Genomic DNA, 20,216 nt, shown 5'->3' with positions numbered 1-20,216 from the left:
AAATATATATAAGGGACAGCATCCCCGCGTTGCTCCAGTGGGATCTCTGCTCCTCTCCTGCACCAGAGCAGCCCCATAACTTTGCTATTCCACCTTCCAATAAGCCACGATGAGCAGGCAGGCGCCCACAGTGAGATCTGTCCTGGGAAGAAGAGGCTTCAGTTCAGCCTCGGAGATTTGTGGTCGCAGCTACGCCACGTCCGCCAGCCAACCTGCGCGGTGCGGCGCCTACAGCAGCAGGAGCGTCTGCAACCTGGGCGGCAGCAGGAGAATCTCCTACGTCAATGGGGGTTGTGGCACCGGCTGCTTTGGGGAGATGGGGTTCGGAGGAGTGGGCTACGCGAATGTTGGAGGAGGAAGGATTGGCCTGTGTGGCCCCCGGGGATACAGCATCGTGCGGGGCTACCCTGAGCGCAAAGCCGACGGCATCCAAGGGATCTGCATTGACGAGCGGCTGCTGAAGCCCCTCTGCGTCGGGGTGGATCCACTGGAACATGAGATACGCTGCCAGGAGAAGGAGCAGATCAAGACCCTCAACACACAGTTTGCCTGTTTCATCGACAAGGTGAGTCCAGACCTGCTCCAGAATTGCTGTTCCTTGAGGAAAACAAAACCTGACCAACCCCCTCCCAAACCCATTTCATGCCATGAGTCCATCGACCTTCTCCAAAGCCCCAGTCCAGCTCTGCCATAAATCACTGAGCTGGGTCCATGCAAGGGTCCAGCTTCCCACAGAGAATTTTAAGATAATTCTAAATTTTTAATAGATAATAATAGTTTTAAGAGCATGTTGGTCCAGACTGAGATCTTTTTAATGGGGCTTATTTCAGCCATATCCCTGTCCTGGCATTCCATGGTCTTTGAAACATGGCCATGGTTGCACTGGACTTTCTTGCAGCTGTCTCCTCGTGGACAGTCTCAGTTCAAATTGGATTTCTCGCTACTCAGGCAGAAGTTACAACCCTGACAGGCTCATCTTTCTGTCCTGTGTTAAATAATTCTAATTATTCCCTCCTCTCTTTGACTTTCAATATAGCAATAGTTCCAAAAACTTTCCCAATGGCAAAGGAGGTTAATCTTGATCCAGATGTGTAAAGGTTAGCGATCAAATCTGAGCTGCCACCCAAGGATCCCTTTGTAGAAAAAACAGAGACAAAGCAGTTTCACTATCTGGGGACTCAATTTTATCCTAAAATACATCTGGAGGAGTTTTGTTCCTAATAATTGGTAAGAAAGGCAGATTTATACATGGGGCTCCTGGATTTCTATATAGTGTAGGCATGGGACTCTTTGATTTCTAAATAATTTAGATGTGTGAATTCTAGATTTCAAATAATTCACACGTGTGACATAAAGATTTCTAAATAAGGGCAGATAACTTTCAGATCACGGTGCCATATCATCACCAACTTCCCAGAAATCGCATTCCTGCTCTGGTGGTTAACAGCAGAGAGTTAAACAGGTGTTGAGTCCCTCCTTTCACCTCTTTACTAAAAGAATTGCTACTTTTTCCCTTCAGGTCCGATTCCTGGAGCAGCAGAACAAAGTGCTAGAGACCAAGTGGGGCCTCCTGCAGCAATATGTGCTGCCAAAAAAAGGCAAAAACCTGGAACTCTACTTCGAGAATTACATCTGTGACCTGCGGAAGCGCCTGGACTGTTTGCTGTGTGAAAAGCAGAAACTGGGCAGTGAAGAATGTGCCACGAGCCAGCTGGTGGAGGAGTTCAAGTGCAAGTAAGGACCTTCTGGGCTTCTCTAGCTGGTGACATTTTGCTTTTCTGGTTCATCTTGGGCAACTTCTCCCAGACTTGTGGCACATCCCCTCTGGGAGTGCCACATTCTTCCGTCTCGCTGGAGAACTCTTTGCATTGGTAATGTTGTTGTTGTTCATGAAGAAGCTTCTGATCTTGGGATGGTTTAATGTTAGTCTCCAGACAGTGATTTGGCAGTGCCTGGTGGCAGTCCCTGTGCAAGAGAGAGCTGTCATTTATACCTGGTGGTTATTGTCATTTATACCTGAGGTTACTGTCATTTATACCTGATGGTTGATGTCTGAGTGTCTGAGAATTTTTCTTTCCTCAGCCCTTTTCTCCTCCTTTTCCAACAGGTACGAAGAGGAAATCAACAGGCGCACAACTGTGGAGAATGAGTTTGTAGCACTCAAAAAGGTGAGAAGCTCAAAATACATGAATCGTTATACCTGTAGTAGTTTTATTTGGAGCAGAACTTGGCTGAAATAGTGAATTATTAACAGAAGCCAACAAAAGTATTATGATGAGCTGGAGGGAGACTTAGAAAGAGGCACAGGGTTGGGAAAAGAGGCAAGTAGAAAATAAAAATAATGTCTCCTCAAAGTTTACATCATCAGCACTACAGCACCAGTTTTGTTGTCTCAAACACATTCCTGAAGTGTGGGAGTGGGACAGAGCAGGACAGATCACACAGGAACACCAGGTTATTTCTGGCTGTCTCTCCACATCCTTTATTCTTGGACATCAGAAAAGCAGGAATCATTTGAAGAATATTAAAAAATTGTGTTTAAATACTCATTAGTTGATTGTGGGTTCATAGCTGCTTCCTAAGTGATAAATCAACTAATTCCCGTAAGTCGTGTTGGAATGGTTTCGTTTTCTTTCCAGAGGCACCAGGACATCCTGACTCACCCTCTCACACCTTTCTGGTCTTGAAATCTTGTTGAGACACATTTCTGTCTTGTTGGTGTAGCCTCTGTGTGTTTCTCCGACAATTCCAGCCAGGTTTGGGCTGGAATGTGTGTGTCTCCCCTCTTGCAGGATGCAGACTGCATCTTCTTGAACAAGGAGGAGCTGGAGGTGAAAGTAGATCTGTTAAGGAGGCAGCTGGAGCTCCTGAAATGTGTGTTTGAGGAGGTGAGTTCCTCTGGTTCATCCCAGGGCTTTGGTGGTCCTGTCTCATCCTTCAGGTGCTCCAAATTTTGCTTGAAACCCCTCTGGGATGTGTCTTGTGCCAAGCCTCGAATAATTAAAAGCGTGGAAGTATGAGGTTGATATAAAATTAACATGATTATGCTGGAGATAGGGTGGTTCCCCCTTCCTTCATGCAGCTCCAGGTAGGAACTGGCTGTGTCCTAACTCTACCCCGGAGAAAAGATGCATCCATCTTGTTCCTCCAGATTGCATCTGCCTGATTAGAGCTGAAGCAACTCCCAGCTCAGTCCTTTCATTAACACCACTCAGGCAGCTGGAGATGAGAGTATACCAAGGTTTAAGTCACTCCAATTCCTTGCCCCTGATGTGGACAGGATTGCTGCAGGTCAGCACGTAGGTCAGCAGTCACAGGTGGCAACTCATCTTGCCACAGGATTTTCTGCTGAGCCATCCCAAGGGACATTTCTTGACTTGTTCTATCCTTCAGTGGCTCCATGTCCCAGCCCTTCCCTCCCTGCAGAGACTGAGAGCTGACAAAGCCCTTCCCAACCTGCAGGAACGAGCCCAGGTGGATCGCCAGCTCTGCGACACCTCAGTCATTGTCAAGATGGACAACAACCGAGACCTGGACATGGAGAGCATCATCAAGAATGTCGAGTGCTGGTACCAGGAGATCGCCCAGAAGAGCAAAGAAGAAGTTGATGCTTTCTACCAGACCAGGGTGAGTAGGACACCACCTGGGTCTCTGCCTGGCAATGTCACAGGCCAAAAGTGACAATTGTCCTGTTCTTGGTTCCAGTTTCAGGAGCTACAGGATAAGAGAGGGAAATACTGTGATGACCTGCAGAGCAACAAGTGTGAGATTTCAGAGCTGACTCGGATGATCCAGAAGCTGCAGTGTGAGCTGGAGAGTGTCAAGAAACAGGTAGGAGACACTTCCAGAGAAGTAGGACAACTCAGACACAGGGCAACATGACACATTGGTCTTTAGGAGACTTAAGACCTGCTCTAGGCCCTGGTTGGAAAGTGAAAAGTGGATGGAGAGGGCTGGGATGCTGGTTGATTTTCCCAGTTTGCAATTGGAAGAGCAGATTTATCCAAACCCAGAGTGTCCAGGAACTAGGAAATGAAGCCTTGCAGACACCTGCACTGTTGTCCTCCCCTGACAGGTCTCCTGCCTGCAAACCTCCATTTGTGACGTTGAGCAACGCGGGGATTGTGCCCTCAAAGATGCCCGGGAGAAGCATGTTGAGCTGCAGAACGCTCTGCAGAAGGCCAAGGATGAATTGGCTTGTATGCTGAGGGATTATCAGGAGCTGCTCAACGTCAAACTGGCCCTGGACATTGAGATTGCCACCTACAAGACTCTGCTGGAGGGTGAAGAGAGCAGGTGGGTGACACCTTTCCCTCCTGTATGTCTGAGGCCATGGCAGTTCCTGCTCCCAGGTGAATTCTACAGCTCCAGGATCTTCCCAGGCTCACAGAAACTGGACCTGGAGAGATGCCTGGAGGCCATGGAGGCTACATGGGAGCCAGCAAAAACAGTTTCCATCCTAGGGATAGTCAGGCGTGTTCCAGCGAGGGACTAAGTGGGCTGGATTGTGGCTGGAAGTTGTGAGTAATGTGAGCTTCTCTTTTCTCCCCACAGGATATGTGTGGGGAACCCCGTGAGCGTGTGTAAGTAACTGCACATTTTCAGCCATGAAGATTTCTCATTTTGGGAAAGATACCTTTGGGAGCAGCATTATCTGTCTGCCCCAGGTCCCTCTGCCTCCCTTTTCCTGCTCTGGAAAGTTTAGCCCCAGAAATCTCAAATACCTCTGAATTTTTAAAAACATCAACTTTTGGGGTGAGGGGAGAAGGTTAAATTCAAGACCATTTTCGGCTCTTGGAGGCAACAGGGAGATGTCCTGGTGACTATGGGATGTGTATTGAACCTGGGAGGGAATATGGCACCAGCAATGTGGGAAGGGGGAGGATCCATGAGGGGATGTTTTGGGACACGGGGGAGGACTTGGAAGGAGCAGGGGCTCAGACACGTTGGACAGATCCGGAGGAAATCAGGTTTGGTTGGTTCTGTCACTCAAGAAACAATTTGCCTTGTGAAAGTCTTCCAGTTTTCCTCGCTAACTGCCGACTCCCATGGGCTCTGTTGCAGCTGTGGTCAGCAGTGGCTACAACATCCCTGATGACTGCGGGATGCTGGCAGCTAACGGGGCCGCATGTGGCTATGGCTCGCTGGGCAGACGGGCAGGGAGACACAGCTCCCAGACTGGCGGATTCAGCTCCCGGAGTGCCGGCATCCACCCCAAGAGAGTCCTCAGCTCCGTGGCCAAGCAGTGCATCCCAGAGGTGTTTTGCCAGGCTGGAGGGGTCAACTGCAAAGCCGGGGGGTTCAGCTCCCGCAGCGGGGGGTACCCAGCCCGCACCGTGGTCAGCGCCGCGAGTGGTGGCATGAATGCCAGGATGGGGCCCTGCCAGGCCGGTGGGGTGTTCAGCTTTGCAAACCAGGGCTGTGTCATCCGGCAGCTGGCAGGACCTCCTGTCGTTGTGTCCAGTGGCCCCGAGGTCGTGGGGTGCAACAACGGTGTGGTGAGGAATTTCGGGGTTGTCAGAGACCCCTGTGTGGTCCCGTAGGGCTGCACAGCCCCCAGACAGCAGCGCTCAGACGCGCTGGTCCTGTGCCGAGAGGATGCAGAGTGATTCCTCTGCCCATTAGTAGCAACATTTGTCACCAAACCTCTTCCCACATTTATTAGCCCTGATTTATACCCCCGAGTTGTGTTTTCAGAGCTCCCAAACCTAAGGATCCCTCTAGAAACTTCTCCTGCAGGTGTTCAGCACACTGTGCTTTCTGAGTTCATACTTTAGGTGATCACAGCTTTAAGGGTTTGTTTGTTCCGCTGCTTCACCCTCTGTCTTTTCCTGTAACAAGCAGATTAATTAACAATATTACCTCCTCCAAGACCCCTCTTTTTTCTTCCTGCTCCTCCCAAAGCATTTCAGAAAAGAGAGTGAGGATTTAACTGTTTAACTTTTCCTGGAGAGGTTGCGAAGAGCAGACTCCCTTTATTTTTATCCTATCTTCTTTAGGTCCAGGAAAACCCTAAGCTGCAAATTTATGCTTAAATCTGAAACAAGGCAGTTTTGAAAGCAACTGCTGGTTACTCTGTAGCCATCAGCTTCTTTTGTGTGTGTGGAATTAGCTCATGGATGAGCACGTAGTACTTTGGTTTGCTTTTGCATGTTGGGGTGGCTGGTTCAAGCTGTGCTGATTTTTAGAACAGATCACCTCCTTCCCTTTTCTGTCCCCCCAAAATGCCAAGGGAAGTTACTGGTGCATAAATCATCCACATTGATACCTTGTACAGCATGAATAGAGCTGTTGCCACTGACTGCTCAAACTCCCCAGCTTCTTACTGCGTCCTCAATAAACTGCTTTGAAAGGACATTTTTGTCTCTCAGTTTTTCCATAGGTGGTATTTAAAAGGACTACAAAATAGGTGAAAAAATACTCTGTGGAGAAGTAAGAACCAAAAAGACCTTTGGATTCTCTGTTGGCAGTTTGAGACAACAGTTTGGGACAGTTTGGGACATGGTGAGGCTCAGGTGCCACTAGAGTTTACTCTGATTTATTTATCCCCTCATAGCACATCACCTGTAAGATATTTTATAGACCAATTAACAACTGATGTCAAAGATTTCCAGAAGCCTCCAAAATAATCTTGAGCACCACTCAGTGATGTTTCCCAGCCTGTTGCAACCTCCAAACAATGGATTTGTTTGATCCTTCCATGTCAGAACAGTCAAATGAAGATGAATTCAAAGCTGCCCTTCCGAGCTCATAGGTTGGGTGATCAGGGCTGTGGTACCAGAGCTGTGTTTCAGATATAACAACTCTGCTTTAGCGGCTTTGGGGATGACAAAGTGTCATTTGAACTGTATGACTTAAAAGGCCATGATCTCTTGGCCAAAATGGGGTGAGATTGACTGCGCCCTGGTTTTGGAGTCTCCCATGTTGAGCTCAGCAGGGTTGCTGGGGGTTTATCTCATGGAAAAAATGACATTTCCATAGGGTGATTCATCTGGCCAAACACAGGTGCCCAATTTACCATGATATGCATCCAGCTTGAGGCTGTCTGCACCAATGGGATCTGTCCCAGCTCTGGAGGCAGCCCCAGCAGGGGGATTAACCCAAACATGGGCGTCCCATGCCAGGCACCTGCAAGTTCCCAGGAATCTTCCCTGCCTCTCCCCACTGGACTTGCAGACATTATTATCACAGGGAATTTCTCTCTGTCTCCAGACCAGAAAGAATTACAGGTCATGCAGCCCCAGTAATCTCCCCGCTCTCTCAGGGCAAAATTCTAATTGCAACCTGAAAAAAAAGGGACAATTAAAGGGCGACACAGGGAAGAAGATCAGCACCTTTGGGGATGGGCAGGGGATGTCATTTCTATGCTGAGAGTGGAAAATGCTTCATCCAGCTCTGACCAGCTGCATGTCAGACCCTGGTGGGGTGAGGTGGACACTTGTTCTCCACCTGTGCCCTCTCTCCAACCAGGAATCCCAGTTCAGCAGTTTCATTTTTAATTGGCTCCAGATAGATGGGATGGCACCCACCTTGGTGGGGAATTCTGCATCTGAGCTTGATTCATTCACCACTTGCAAATAGAATCTGGAAATAGACATGCCTGACATCAGGCAGCTCCTGTTAATTGTGTGAATATTCCCCGTGTGGTGTCTGGATGTCACCTGGTGTCCAGGAACCACTGCAACTCCAAATCTGGGTCTTGTGTCTGTGAGGAGGCCAGGCCATCCCTTCACAATCCGTACCTGGAATGACTGGGCTTTGTGCCGAGGCCACTTTCTGTTGGGTTTTACTAAAAAATATGGTTTCTTGAGGAAGAAGAGGGGGAGGAAGCCTTGCTTTGGGGACAGGGGTTGGTCCTCAGCTGGCTGACCTGACTGGTTGACTCTGCCTTTATGGCCTGGAAAAACAGGAACTGGTTTTACACGGCATTCCCAGCTCAGAGGGGTGGGAGCCTGGCAAGCCCCAGGATTTCCAGAGCTTTCCCCTCCTGACCATTAAAGTCAGACAGCAAGGCAGCCCCAGGAAGAGAGGGCTCGAGCCTGGACTGTCCCTGCGGGCCTTGGGCTGAGCTCAGACAGCAGCCTGAAATATTCCGAGCATTACCAAGAGTGACTCTTCCCATTCACGACTGAGGAAGCAGGAGGCAACTGCCTAATTTCAGAGGAATAATTAACTTTTAGTGGCCTAAATAATAGAGAGAAGAAAGGGAGATGATCCTGGTTCATTCAAAATAAGGGCAGCTCCTTTGCTCCTCCTCCTGGAGCCAACACCCAAATATTCTGAGCTATAATATTAGCAAACCAAAGAGGGAAATGAAGGCTGCATTTATTTTTCTCTCCATGGCTGCAGCTCTTAAAGGTTTTGTCACAGGAGCAAAGGGAAAAGGTTCATCTCAAATGGTTTTCAAACCATTCATTAAAGTTGTAAAACAAGCTTGAAATCCTCTCCTGGCAAGGGATCGCTACTTGTCTTCTCAACATTTATTTTATTTTAATCTTGGGGATTGTTTTGAGTTTATTATTTTTATTTTCTTTTTAATCTTAAGGAGTGTTTTGACTATTTTTTCCCTTCTTTCCAATAGCAACAAGTTCAAACACTCATTTTAAGTTGTGGAACTGGATCTTCTGTTAATTAAAAGAAAACATTGGGGAAATGTCTCCATGAAGTTCTTTTAGGAAAAAAAAATCAATAATTTAGAAATACCATTCCAGGAATTTTATTCTATTAAATGTCTTGGGTTTGGTTGACTACTTGAATAAAATTAACTTTATCCCAACCAAAACAAGGACACCAAACCAACACCTACCAGGGTCAAGGAGACAAAGAAGAAAATGGGAAGAAGCAAAGCCATCCAGGCTGAGTGCACAGTCCATGTCTCTTCCATCATCCAGGGGACACATGGACCACTCAGAGGGTTGCCCCTTCAAAAAACAAACATGTGCTGCCAGAAGAGCAGCATGAGGACAGGGGAGACTCTGCTCCTTCATCAGGAACCTCCTGCAGACTCCTCCCCACCCTTCCTAACCAACATCTTCCAGTTCAACCATCCTGAGCAGGGTGGGACAATGCTGCCGTAAAGTCATCTTTAAAAAATGAGAGATTTATGGCACCAACCCACCCAGCCTGAGCCTAATTTATAGACTAGAATGGCGAGGGTGGGGCCTGGCACAGGCTGCCAAGAAAAGCTGAAGCTGTCCCATCCCTGGAAGTTCCGAGGCCAGGTTGGATGGGGCTTGGAGCAACCTGGAACGGGATTGGCTTTAAGATCCTTCAGTGGGATTCTATGACAGGGGGACTCCCTTCTACTTCATCTCTCTGCACTGAATGCACCTAGACCAGAACGTAAAAAGAGGAGGAAGAGGTGGGACTCTGAGAGGAACAGAGAGAAAGTCATCTCCCAGATGTCCTGGCCACAGTGTGTCCCTGCAGCACCAGGCAGGAGCAGCAGCACAACTGCAGCCACAGCCAATGCATCCCAGTAAATATTGGAGCTGCTAATTAACCCTTGCAGGATGAACGGAACGAGGAAATGTTCTTTGAGCCAAGGCTGTCATTTAAGCTTTTCCACTTGCTCATTATTCCCCATGTGGGAGAGTTACCAAAATGTTTTTTTATGTCAAAAGCTGACACCTACCACCACAAGCCAAACAAAGCCAGGCAGACTCAAGAGACATTTCTTCCATTCAACCTGGATAAGGAATCCAAGATAAGGAATATTTTCTTAAGTCTGCCACTAGACAGGCCCTCTGCCCATTCCTTCTCTCCTCACCTGGAATAAGATAAAGATGCTGAACCTCTGCACTTTAGCATTGAATGAGGAGTTTTTTAAGCCTTTTAGCTCAGGAGCAGCAGAAAAGTGAAAACCAAACTCATCCAACCTTTAAATCAACAGCTACAGAAAAAATTGGATCAGATTTAGTGGAACAAGAACCCTCTTTGGCCTCTGTGGAGATGGTGGTGATGGAGAATGTCAGGAGGCAATGAGAGGAACACGAGAGTACGACATTTGTGCCTTAGACTTGTCTTTCACAATCTCAGAATCTGGGGAGCACAGAGATTTGGGGTTCTGGCAGCAGAGGAGCTGGAAGATGAATCCTGGTGATGGTGATGCCTGTTCTGCTCAGTCTGCAAACAATGAAACAGCTGGAGCACGAGCAGAGATCTGGGGCTGAATCACCTGGGACTGTGAGACAGATAATGAAATCTCAGGAGCAAATCTGCCTCCTTTGCTGACAAGGTAGGAGTGGGATTTTTGCTTTATTCCATGGTGAATTCCTTACAGAGTCACACTGGGAAGTGCCCAGTCACACCAGAACAATTTGGTTTGTAATATCCCACTTTAAACCAATTCAACTTGCGCCATTTCAGCCTTTGATTTTAGGTTCTAACAAAAAGGTTTAAATGTCTCAGAATTTCTTGGTGGACAGAAGGTGACTGATGAGTCCCCATCCCTGGAGGTGTATAAGGAAGGTGGGGATCAGTCACAGGTTGGACTCAACGATTCTGGAAGGCTTTTCCAGCCTCAATGATTCTGGGATTCTGTGAAGGGGATGCAGATTTATGGCATCTTTTAGCCAGGGAATGATTATCAGGAATAATCTGGGTTTTTTTGTTTTCAGCTATCCAATTTTCAGTCTGCTTCCAGCTCCTGGGAAGTCCAGTGGCTTTATTTCCCCTTTCCGACCCCTTTCTGGTCCAGCTCTTCTCCTGAGACGCTACTTTCTATTCATTACCAAATACACCATTTACTACAACCATTACTCCATCGTTACTACTCCCAGCACACAAAGGAGGAACGTGGGGGATTCGTAACTGCACTGGTGGGAAATCCAAGGTTGGATTTTCAGTCCTGCAGCCCCAGGAAGGTGGGAAACAACGAGATCCAAAGAACCTGCCACAGAGCAGATTGTGGATAAAGACAAGTAAGAAATTAGTCCTTAATTAGTTCCTCCTGCTAACACTCATTCCTTGCAGCCAGACGGCTCCACAAGCCATGCTCTATTCCAAAGCAAGTTGTTCCCTGTGATGTGGTCAGTGTTACTAACGGGAGGGAGGGGAAGGGTTTGGTCAGAGATCAGAGTTGTGAAGGGGTGGATCAGGGCAGGGCAAAGATCTTCCAGGCCTGTGGTCCAGGCTTAACGTGTGGTGGAGGATTCTCCACCTCCTCGGATGAAGCAAAGTGGGATCACGCTGGGTATTTTCCTCCTCTGCTTAATAAAACTTCCCTTTTAAGGTGGTTTTAGTGGAAATACCAATTTTCTTTGGATGTTTCAACTGTGGAATATGGAGAACACTGGACATATTTTTTTTTATGGTGGCCAAACCATTGGGGTAAATTCTGACCTAATTTTAAGGTGTTCAAGGTCTCCCTTCTACAACCATGAAACCTTCTCAGGAGATTTACTCTTCCCAGAGCACTGACGAGCAGAGCTATCTTTGTAAGAGTTGGACTTGGTGGTCCTTCCAACTGAGGATATTCTGTGATTCTGTGATTGTTCTTCTCCACTTTTTCCAGGTCTGTGTCATTGAGGTGGCTCGAGGAAGCTCCCAGCCACAGACAACACCCTTCACAAATCTGCTCAGAAGAAGGGAACCCAAGCCCCAACCAGCCATGCAAAGCAGCCAAGTGTGAACCAGAGTCGCTGGTCCTGCACCGGGAGCTGGACGGTGCTGTGACAGCGCCGCAGGGCAGGGCGGGCTGGGGGAGGCAGGAGCTGGGATTGCTGAGGTGTGTTTGAAAAGCAGCAATCCCTCCCTTTCTGTCTGTAGGGAAATGCAGGCTGGGTTTGCTTTTTTTCCTTGAAATACCCTTTTGTTCAGCACAGTCCTGTTTGGTGGTGACACAGCTGGGCTGTGTTACCCGCCAGGGTTTATGGGCTGGTTCTGTATGGGAACAAAAATACCACCAACATTCTTCAGGGTTCAGGTGGGGATCCTCTGTTTCCATCCAGTGCTCGCTGGCCACACTCCAGCTCAGTAGGGGGATTCATTAATTTCCAGGATTAAAGGAGGCTTTGGTGTTTTCCTCTGTATTGAATCACCCCAGGCTGGGCTGTAGCTGTAGGATGGAGACTCTCATTAGATAATCAGTTCTGCATTCTTTCATACTTTCCCCAAAAGTGATGCAAATGAGGGGGATTTGCTCTGGACAGCAGCTTTTATATAACCTTTAGGCACAAGGTTTGTGACGCCTCCATCACCGTGAAAATGGACAATTTTTGGGGTATTGGCCCTGTCGGAAATCCCATGGCACAGCCCAGAGCAGACTTCAAGGCTTTGAACCATAAATGAAGGAGGACTCAGCTACTTAATATTATTGCACAAGAGCAACTCCCAGCTACAGAAGAGCCCAGATGTTGACCTGGGATAAGGACTTAAACAGGACCTCTGCCAGCTGCTTTGAAATGGCTATTTTATACAACAGAAATTAAACTGGCAGTTACTATGTGAATCAAGTAAGGGGAAAAAAGGGAAAGGACAAAAACCATTCAGATTTAAAAATTCTTGTTCAGTTTTGGGGTCAAAGAGTGAGGACTCAGGGTAAAGGAGTGAACACTCTGTATCCAAGACCTCTGGATTTGGAGTGGGGGCCAACGGCAGAGCTCTGCATGTGACAGCGATGAGGGTTTGGGTGGGAAGGAGGTGCTAAACCCCATGGAGTGACAGGTAATTATGCCAAACCCAGTAGTAATCTCAGAAGCAACTGGTCCCCTTTATCATGAACTCTTGGAGTGACTTGAAAGGAGTTGCTCAAAGGCGCAGTGACGTTTTGGGGACAGCCCGGGGTGTTTGTCAGCCCTTAATGAAATGAGGCTAAGGAAGCCGCTGTTGTGTTCAGTAATTAAAGGGAAAGTAAAGCCTCCTGTCTGTGCTTTGGAAGCAGCCTGGCTGCAGACAGGATCGGGAAGGCTGAGCTGAGCAGTGACAGCATTGCAAAAATGCCCGGGAGGGAATAAACATGAAATGCTCTCCAGGTGAAGCTAAGGAGGAGCTTGGAAGACCAGGGCTGCAATTATTGGGATGCCTTGAACACCAAGCTGGCTTTGGATTGTTGAGATTTCCACATGCAAACCATAGTGGATGGGGAACAAGAGACGCAGGTGCTTCACACTCCCTGGGATCACACGCAGTGCCCAGCAGGTGGATTTCCCTGTGGGATATTAAGGGAGAAAATTCAACCACATAATAACAAGAACAAAGGGAAAAACAAAGCCAAACATAGATGTTTGTTGCTCTGAGAAATTACCCCGGAGTTCCCCCAATGAGTGTCCCCAGCATGTCCATCCCACAGAGCCAAGGGACAAGAGGGAGCCTGAATCACTTGGGATCACTCGGGTGCTGAGCTGGAAATGAAAATGTGGATTTCTAAGATCTCGCTCAGCACAGTTTGCCAGGAAAAGTGTAGGTTTTCCTAATGAGTTTTCTTTGATCCTCCAACAACAGAGCATGGCCAGAGAGTCCTGTTGGCAGGAAATACAGAATCATGGGTTGGAAGGAACCTGAAAGATCATCCAATGCCACCCTAGTGCTCGGCAGGGACACCTTCCACTATCCCAGGCTGCTCCAAGCCCCATCCAACCTGGCTTTGGACACTTCCAGGGCTGAGGAAGCCACAACTTCTCTGGAAAACCTGTGCAGGGCCTCACCACCCTCACAAGGAAGAACTTTTTCCTGATACCTAATCTAAACCGGCTTTCTGGCAGTGGGAAGACATTCCCCCTTGTCCTTGCACTCCAGGCCCTTAAGAAACAGTCTCTCTCCATGTTTCTTGTCATCTCCTTCAGGCACTGGAAGGCCACAATTAGGTCACCCCAGAGTCTCCCCTTCTCCAGGCTGAACAACCCCAATTCTCCCATCATTTCCTCCCAGCAGAGCTGCTCCATCCCTTTAATCATCCTGGAGCCTCCTCTGGACTCCCTCCAGCAGCTCCTCATCCTCCCTGTGCTGTTGGCCCCAGGGCTGGGGCAGCTCTGCAGGTGAGGTCTCACCTGAGGGGGCACAGGGACAGAACCTCCCCTGCCCTGCTGCCCACGCTGGGAGCTCAGCCCAGGACAGGATTCACAGAAGGATTTTCTGTTTCCATTTCTCTGTGCTGTTTCTTGGCTTTCTTTTGAAGTCACTCAGCACTGGGTTTTCTTGCAGCCCAGGTTCCCAAGTCTGGGATGTTGAGAGTAGCTGAGCTGGATTTCAAAGCCAGTATGGGCACATCTCTACCCATGGAAGGAAGAGTTTCCCAAAACAGGAGATTTAGGTCAAGAGTGAAGGAATCCCCATCAGGAACAATGAAACCAAAGTGTGACTTTGCACCTCAGAAGGAAGTGGTGGCTGTCCCATCCCTGGAAGTGTCCAAAGCCAGGCTGGATGGGGCTTGGAGCAGCCTGGGGTAGTGGAAGGTGTCCCTGCCATGGCAGGTGGCAGAATGAGATAAGCTTTAAGGTCCTTCCAACCCAAACCATCCCATGGTTCTTTGATTCCATGACCTTGCTCAGTGTGGGGAGGAATCACCACTCCAGAGGTGCCATGACCGTTGCTTGCCTTTATCTCCTCGAACGTGTGGTTTTGTGGCAATTCAGGGTGCTAATCTCTGGAAATGGAGGTTCCAACCCTGCAGGCTTTGCCGAGCCAGGGAAATAGAGTGTGGAGCCTAGTGTTCTACCTGGCTGCTCCAGGGCTCTGGGGCTTTAGGGAATGTTGGAAGAGGTGTTTCCAAGTATTAGGGCTGTGATGAACAGGCTGTGGTTGCTGACTCCTCCAGGAAAAATCCTGCCTTTATCTCCACTTATTCCAGTGGAGAAACCACCACACACAGCACACGCACTGAGCTGCCACCACTGGGGTGACACACAGAGGTTTTCCGTGTGTTGGTGGCAAAATGAATCACAAAAGTGACTCCAACCATTCATTAAGGTAATAGGTGCATCCTCCAGAAGCTCAGCCTTCTGTCATCTCCTTAATCTGAGTGTCCATCTGGGAAGTTTAATGAATAGATGCTCACCACACTATTGTTATTTCTCCTGCTTCGAATTTGTCCTCTTATTTTGCTGAGGCAGCTGTGGACAGATAACAACCCCTGCTCTTAGATCACCCTCCCCAGGCCCTACTGACTCTTGTCTCCAGGTTCTCCTGTGCTGATGGCTTTAGAAAACAATCTTTTCCTTGATGATCCCAAGCTCTTTCATTGACTATTCATGGCCTCTCTTCAACTTGGTGCCTGGTTTTTAGGCAGCAGAATTTAGGTAAAGGACTCCCACGCTGGAATTGTTTTTATTTATTGGGTATCTCACCTGCTGAGTTGCTTTCACATGGCCTGCGAGAGGCTTTACTCTCTAACCAACATCTCTCCTTGTCCTTCTTCGCTTTTAAATTCAGCACAGAGATCATTTTGCTGATAAAATCTCAGTGTTCTCTGCTAGCTGCCAACGAACAGCATGAAGTATTTGTGCATCATGTCCACTTCACTTTTGCTTTAAAGAAAACTCTAAGTTTGCAAACTCAACTCTGTTACATCAAGCACCTGCTCACTGAGCAGCCCCTCTCTGTGGTACTGCAGATATTGGTGTGATACACAGACAGATTTTCAGACTTATTGATGGGAATTAGTTGAAATTGCATGGCTCAATTTCCCTCCTCCCACACTCTCCCCTTTCATTCAGCTGCTGGAAGGTGTCTCCAGAGTCCCCAGCTCTGTGCATGAAGGAACACATTTTCTAATTAAAACCATCTGTACCATAGAAAAGATGGGACAGCTGTCTTGTGAAACAGCACAGCCCTGTTTCCCACCTCCAAATCTGATGCATTGCCCATGGGTGATTTTTTGCCAGCCTTTCCCCAAAAAACACTTCCAGTGGACACCTTATGCTCTCGGGTGGCTCTTCCTCCACAGGGCAATTCCCAATGCTGCTTCCAGGCTGCTCTGCTTTCACCCTGACACCACCACTCCGATTCCACCCCATTACTCAGACCCCTCATGGTCCCTCAGCCCTGAGCACTGGCACAAAGTCGTTTGGATGATGCCAAAATGCCTCACAAATTCCTATGCAAAGGAGGGATGTTACAAAGCAAGGGGTTGGACACTTGTGGTGGTTGGTACGAAAACACTTTGTCTCTTGCAAAAGGTGCCTCAATGTGTTCCTTGTGTGAGACATCACCTTGGGGAGGGACATTCCACAGAACCAAGGAATATCCTGAGTTGGAAAGGACACACCAGGATCATCAGTCCAAATCCTGGCCCTGTACAAGACATCCCAAAACCCCCAAAAATCGTGTGCCTGAGAGCGCTGTCCAAAGACTCTAGGAGCTCTGGCAGCCTTGGGGCTGTGATCATTCTCTGGGGAGCCTGGTCAGTGCCCAATCCCCCTCTGGGGGAAGAACCTTTTTCTCAACCTAACCTTCCTGGCACAGCTCCAGCCATTCCGTGGGTCCTGTCCCTGATCACAGAGAGCAGAGATTGGAGCTGCCCCTAGGGATGAAGATGCAGCCCTCAATGAGTCTCCCCTCAGTCTCCTCCAGGCTGACATTGTGTGGCCCCTACAGACCCTTTCCCATCCCCATGTCCCTCCTTTGGACCCTCTCCAACATCTTTAGGTTATCCTTATATAGTGGCACCCAAACCTGCCCCCTGAATGGAGGTGAGGCTGCCTCAGTCCAGAGCAGAGCAGAGCAGGACAGTCCCCGTCCCTGGCCTGGCCGGGAGGGGCCTGGTGCCCCCAGGATGTGTTGTCCCTCCTGGCTGGCAGGGCACACAGGTGGTTCCTATTCACTCACTTTATTCTCTGAGCAGACTGTCCCAACACTCCAGCACTGGTGATGGGACCACATGGGTCACCCACAGTCCAGCAGAAGGAAGGGAGAAGTTTTGGGAACGTCGTACATGGAAACACCTCAAATGCCAGCGGTACATATGGATAGCAATCATGGAACAGCCTGGAAGGAACCTCAGGAGTTATCTTGTCCATCTCTTTGCCCCAAAGCAGCATAAATGGCCGGAGATGATCCAGGCTGAGGGTGAGGAGTGGCTGTGGAGCAAGGTTACTGGTTCCCAGTTCCAGAACATCATCTCTAGCCCAGTCCCCACTAATCCCTGTCTGCTTTGATGTGGGAGCCAAATCAAGCTGCGCTTAAGAGATGGGGAACAGCCACCTTTGGAGAGCAAGACCAGCAAAACCAGCAGGAGATGTCCCAGGGGCCTCACTAACCCTTTTAATGGTGACTTCGTGTCCCTTCTGCAGGGAGCTACAAAAACTGCCCAGCCTGCAGGGAGGGAGGGAGGGCAGCACCACCACCAGGCCCTGACAGCCCCGTTTTTCCAAGAGAAGGTCTTAAAAGGTGCTTTTCTCACTGGAACAAAGCAGACTTGGGAGGATGTTGGATGGTTTTTCCAGCCAGAATCCCAACAGGAATTTAGAACTGCCCCCAGGCTCTCCCTGTCTGCAGGGGTGGCTTAGCAGTTCCCAGTTTAGTAGGTGCTTAAGCAGAATGAATTTATCTGGGCACATGTAAATCTCAAAGGTGTTAAAGTCTCATGAAAGCCACCACAGCTCAAGGAATGTTTAGGGCCAAGCGGCTCAGGGATTTCCCCTGTAAAACCTGGGTGGAAGCTGTTGGTTTAAATCAAAGATGAATCCCTGAGAGCAGCAGTTTCATCTCCTCCTTGGAAAGTGGAAGGTTGGTCCCTCTCTGCCAACACCATCTCACCCACAACCAGCCAGGACAGTGTGGAGATGTGAGAAGGTTTCAAGGAAGACGACCTGTGCATGAAAACCATTGAAACTCTTCTCCTGGGAAGCCCAAATCCCATCAGGGTTCTTCCTCCTTTGAAGTTGGTAGAACCTCCACCATGTGACTCCAAATTGGCTTTGTGAAAACTCAGCAGCTGCAAACCACAAGCGCTGCCCTGGACCAACTCCCTCTGATGTGCAAGGCTGGGCACCTGGAAAAGCCACTTCTTAGGGATATGAGCAGGAACCAGAGGCTGAAGAGCAGGTTTGTTGTGGAGGAACAGCCTGACAGCTCTTCATGCACAAGAAGGGATCACAAGTCTTGCAGCTAGTGGAGGGTGATTGTCCCATGAGCAGCATTTTCCCTGTTTTCCAACAAAACCAGGGGTTTGGAGGATCTAGAGCTCTCAAATGTGTCACCCATGTGGCACAAGGCACTCCATGGTGGGTGGCTGGCTGAGCAGAGATACAGGGGACAACTGGGACCTGACCCCAGCCAGATCCTGATTTCTCACAGCTGGAAAAGCTGGAAAAGCTGGAAACTTCGCTGTCCTTAGGGAAGAAGAGCCATTTCTTTCTTGCCATGAAGAGGAGCTGGAGTGTCTCTGTGGTCCTGCTGGGCAGCAGAGCTCAGAGCAGCAGCTTCTCCTTGTCCTGCAGCTGGGCTGAGGCACACAGAAAGCAGGACTAGAGCCTGGCTTCTCCCTGTTTTCAGCTTGCCCATGGTTGTGCCAACCTAAAAAAGTTCATGAAAGTCATGTGTGGACCTCCCTCAGGGCTCAGTGATGATTTGTCCCATCCTTGAACGCCCTGTCCCCAGGCAGTGCTTCACGTTTGGCTTCAGACCACACACCCAGTGTCCTCTCCAGGGATTGCTCCAACACTTTGGCTCAAAATAAAACTCATTTCCAAAATATTTATTCTCTTTTCACTTCGGTGCAAGAGGTCCCAGTGCTTGGGTCACCTCGAAGAGACACAAAGGATGTGGTACCCAAAAGCTCGTTTGATTTCTCCAATGATCTGCAAATGAGAGTAATCTGGGATACTGGAAGGTGTCCCTGGCCACAACAGGGGGTTGGAATGAGATGAGAAACAATTCCATGATTCCATGATTCTATGAAAGTACATCTCATTGCAAGATGAACATCCCAATATACTCAGACCAACATAGCTATACTGGAATTACTATATGATTATCCTTAAATATAGCATTTTGTTATTAATTTCAACCCTTTATCAGACCTGTTAAAGAAAAAAAAAAGTTAAGACCTTTCCAGGAAAGACTCCACAAATATTCTAATTATCCTGGTTCTTTTTTACAACTTTTAATTCAAGAAAATGCATTTCAAGTTGACAACAGGACTGAGTCCTCCCAGAACCAGTTAATTTTGCCCAAGCAAAGATGCAAAGATTTCTCGGGGCAAGCTCTGCAATCCCTTGTGTTTGTGATTAGACCCCTTTGTTAAGGCAAAATAGGAACTTTATTTGTTTCCAAGCAAATTCAAAAATCTTTTAAAGAATTTTAATTAAGACTGGAGGGTGTCTTCTCATTACCTAGTATTACTGGAGGGATTTCATGTCAAAAGTTGTGTCACGGGAAGACCAGGCAAAGCCTTCACTCCAGCTGATATTTCTCAACCTGTTTGTAACACTTTGCTTCCCTCCTTTGTTACTTCTGCCATTCGCCCTGGTCCCATCACACCCCAATTCGAAATTTAGCACCTTCCCATGGCACATAACTCCATAATAAATCACTGTCATTTCCCAGAAATGCCTTATCTTCAATTCCGTGGGACAGAGAAAGCCCTGGCACAGGTTGTCCAGAGAAACTGTGGCTGCTTCTTCCCTGGCACTGTCCAAGGCCAGGCTGGATGAGGCTTGGAGCAGCCTGGGACAGTGGAAGGGATCTCTGCTCATGGCAGGGGGCACAACGAGATGAGCCTTAAGGTCCCTTCCAACCCAAACCATTCCATGATTCCACAATTCTGTTAATCCCCAGTTTCCCAGAGCATCCTCCCCATGACCAAACTCATCTTTGTCACCACCTCATGCGGTTCCTCCTCCATCAGTATGGAAACCACCAACCCCATCCTGCTGGCCAGCACCTGAATTCTCTCCGAGAGCCACAGCCACCCCCACAAGAGGAAGGAATAAATGCTTACAAGAACGCATCCGAGAACGTCAGTGCTGAGCCAAGATGGATCCGCCTTCCCTCTCCCTGTCACCAGCGGTCATTGCTCAAGAACCCACCTGGAGCTGGCCACAGACCCTGGAAGGGGCAGCATCACCACGACATTTTGCAGGAGGTCCTGAAACATAATTAAACACTGTGGTGAAACCAAACCGTAAACAAGCCATGAATAAAATCCCCTTGAATTACTTTGCCAAACTATAATTACACAATAAGGAAGCAGATTAATTAAGTAAAATATAAGTCCTGAAACTGAAGCTTGCAAGCAAAGCAGTTTATTTTAATTTCCACATTATTTCGTATGAGAT

The 20,216-nt window shown here is 48.4% G+C and overlaps 1 protein-coding gene across 1 annotated transcript; it reads left to right on the top strand.

Moving 5' to 3' along the window:
- Nucleotides 1-6,352, top strand: LOC146425985 (keratin, type II cytoskeletal 4-like). The gene is made up of 9 exons (XM_085041073.1): nt 1-565; nt 1,520-1,734; nt 2,108-2,168; nt 2,793-2,888; nt 3,463-3,627; nt 3,706-3,831; nt 4,076-4,296; nt 4,555-4,583; nt 5,065-6,352. The coding sequence occupies exons 1-9, from the start codon at nt 110-112 to the stop codon at nt 5,541-5,543; spliced, it is 1,848 nt and encodes a 615-aa protein (XP_084897199.1). The 5' UTR covers nt 1-109; the 3' UTR covers nt 5,544-6,352.
- Nucleotides 6,353-20,216: the final 13,864 nt, after the last annotated feature.

This window comes from Lichenostomus cassidix, chromosome 29 (genome assembly GCF_008360975.1).
Source record: "Lichenostomus cassidix isolate B80296 chromosome 29, HeHo_3.0, whole genome shotgun sequence".
Classification (NCBI taxonomy): Eukaryota; Metazoa; Chordata; class Aves; order Passeriformes; family Meliphagidae; genus Lichenostomus; species Lichenostomus cassidix.
This window is presented reverse-complemented; position numbering and strand designations above follow the sequence as displayed.

Bases quoted from the DNA above. Each gene is read 5' to 3' on its own strand.
- LOC146425985 (XM_085041073.1), top strand. From the start codon at position 110: ATGAGCAGGCAGGCGCCCACAGTGAGATCTGTCCTGGGAAGAAGAGGC. The intron at 3,832-4,075 runs GTAGGAGACACT...CTCCCCTGACAG, and splicing joins TGGAGAGTGTCAAGAAACAG to GTCTCCTGCCTGCAAACCTC. The intron at 4,584-5,064 runs GTAAGTAACTGC...GCTCTGTTGCAG, and splicing joins GGGGAACCCCGTGAGCGTGT to CTGTGGTCAGCAGTGGCTAC.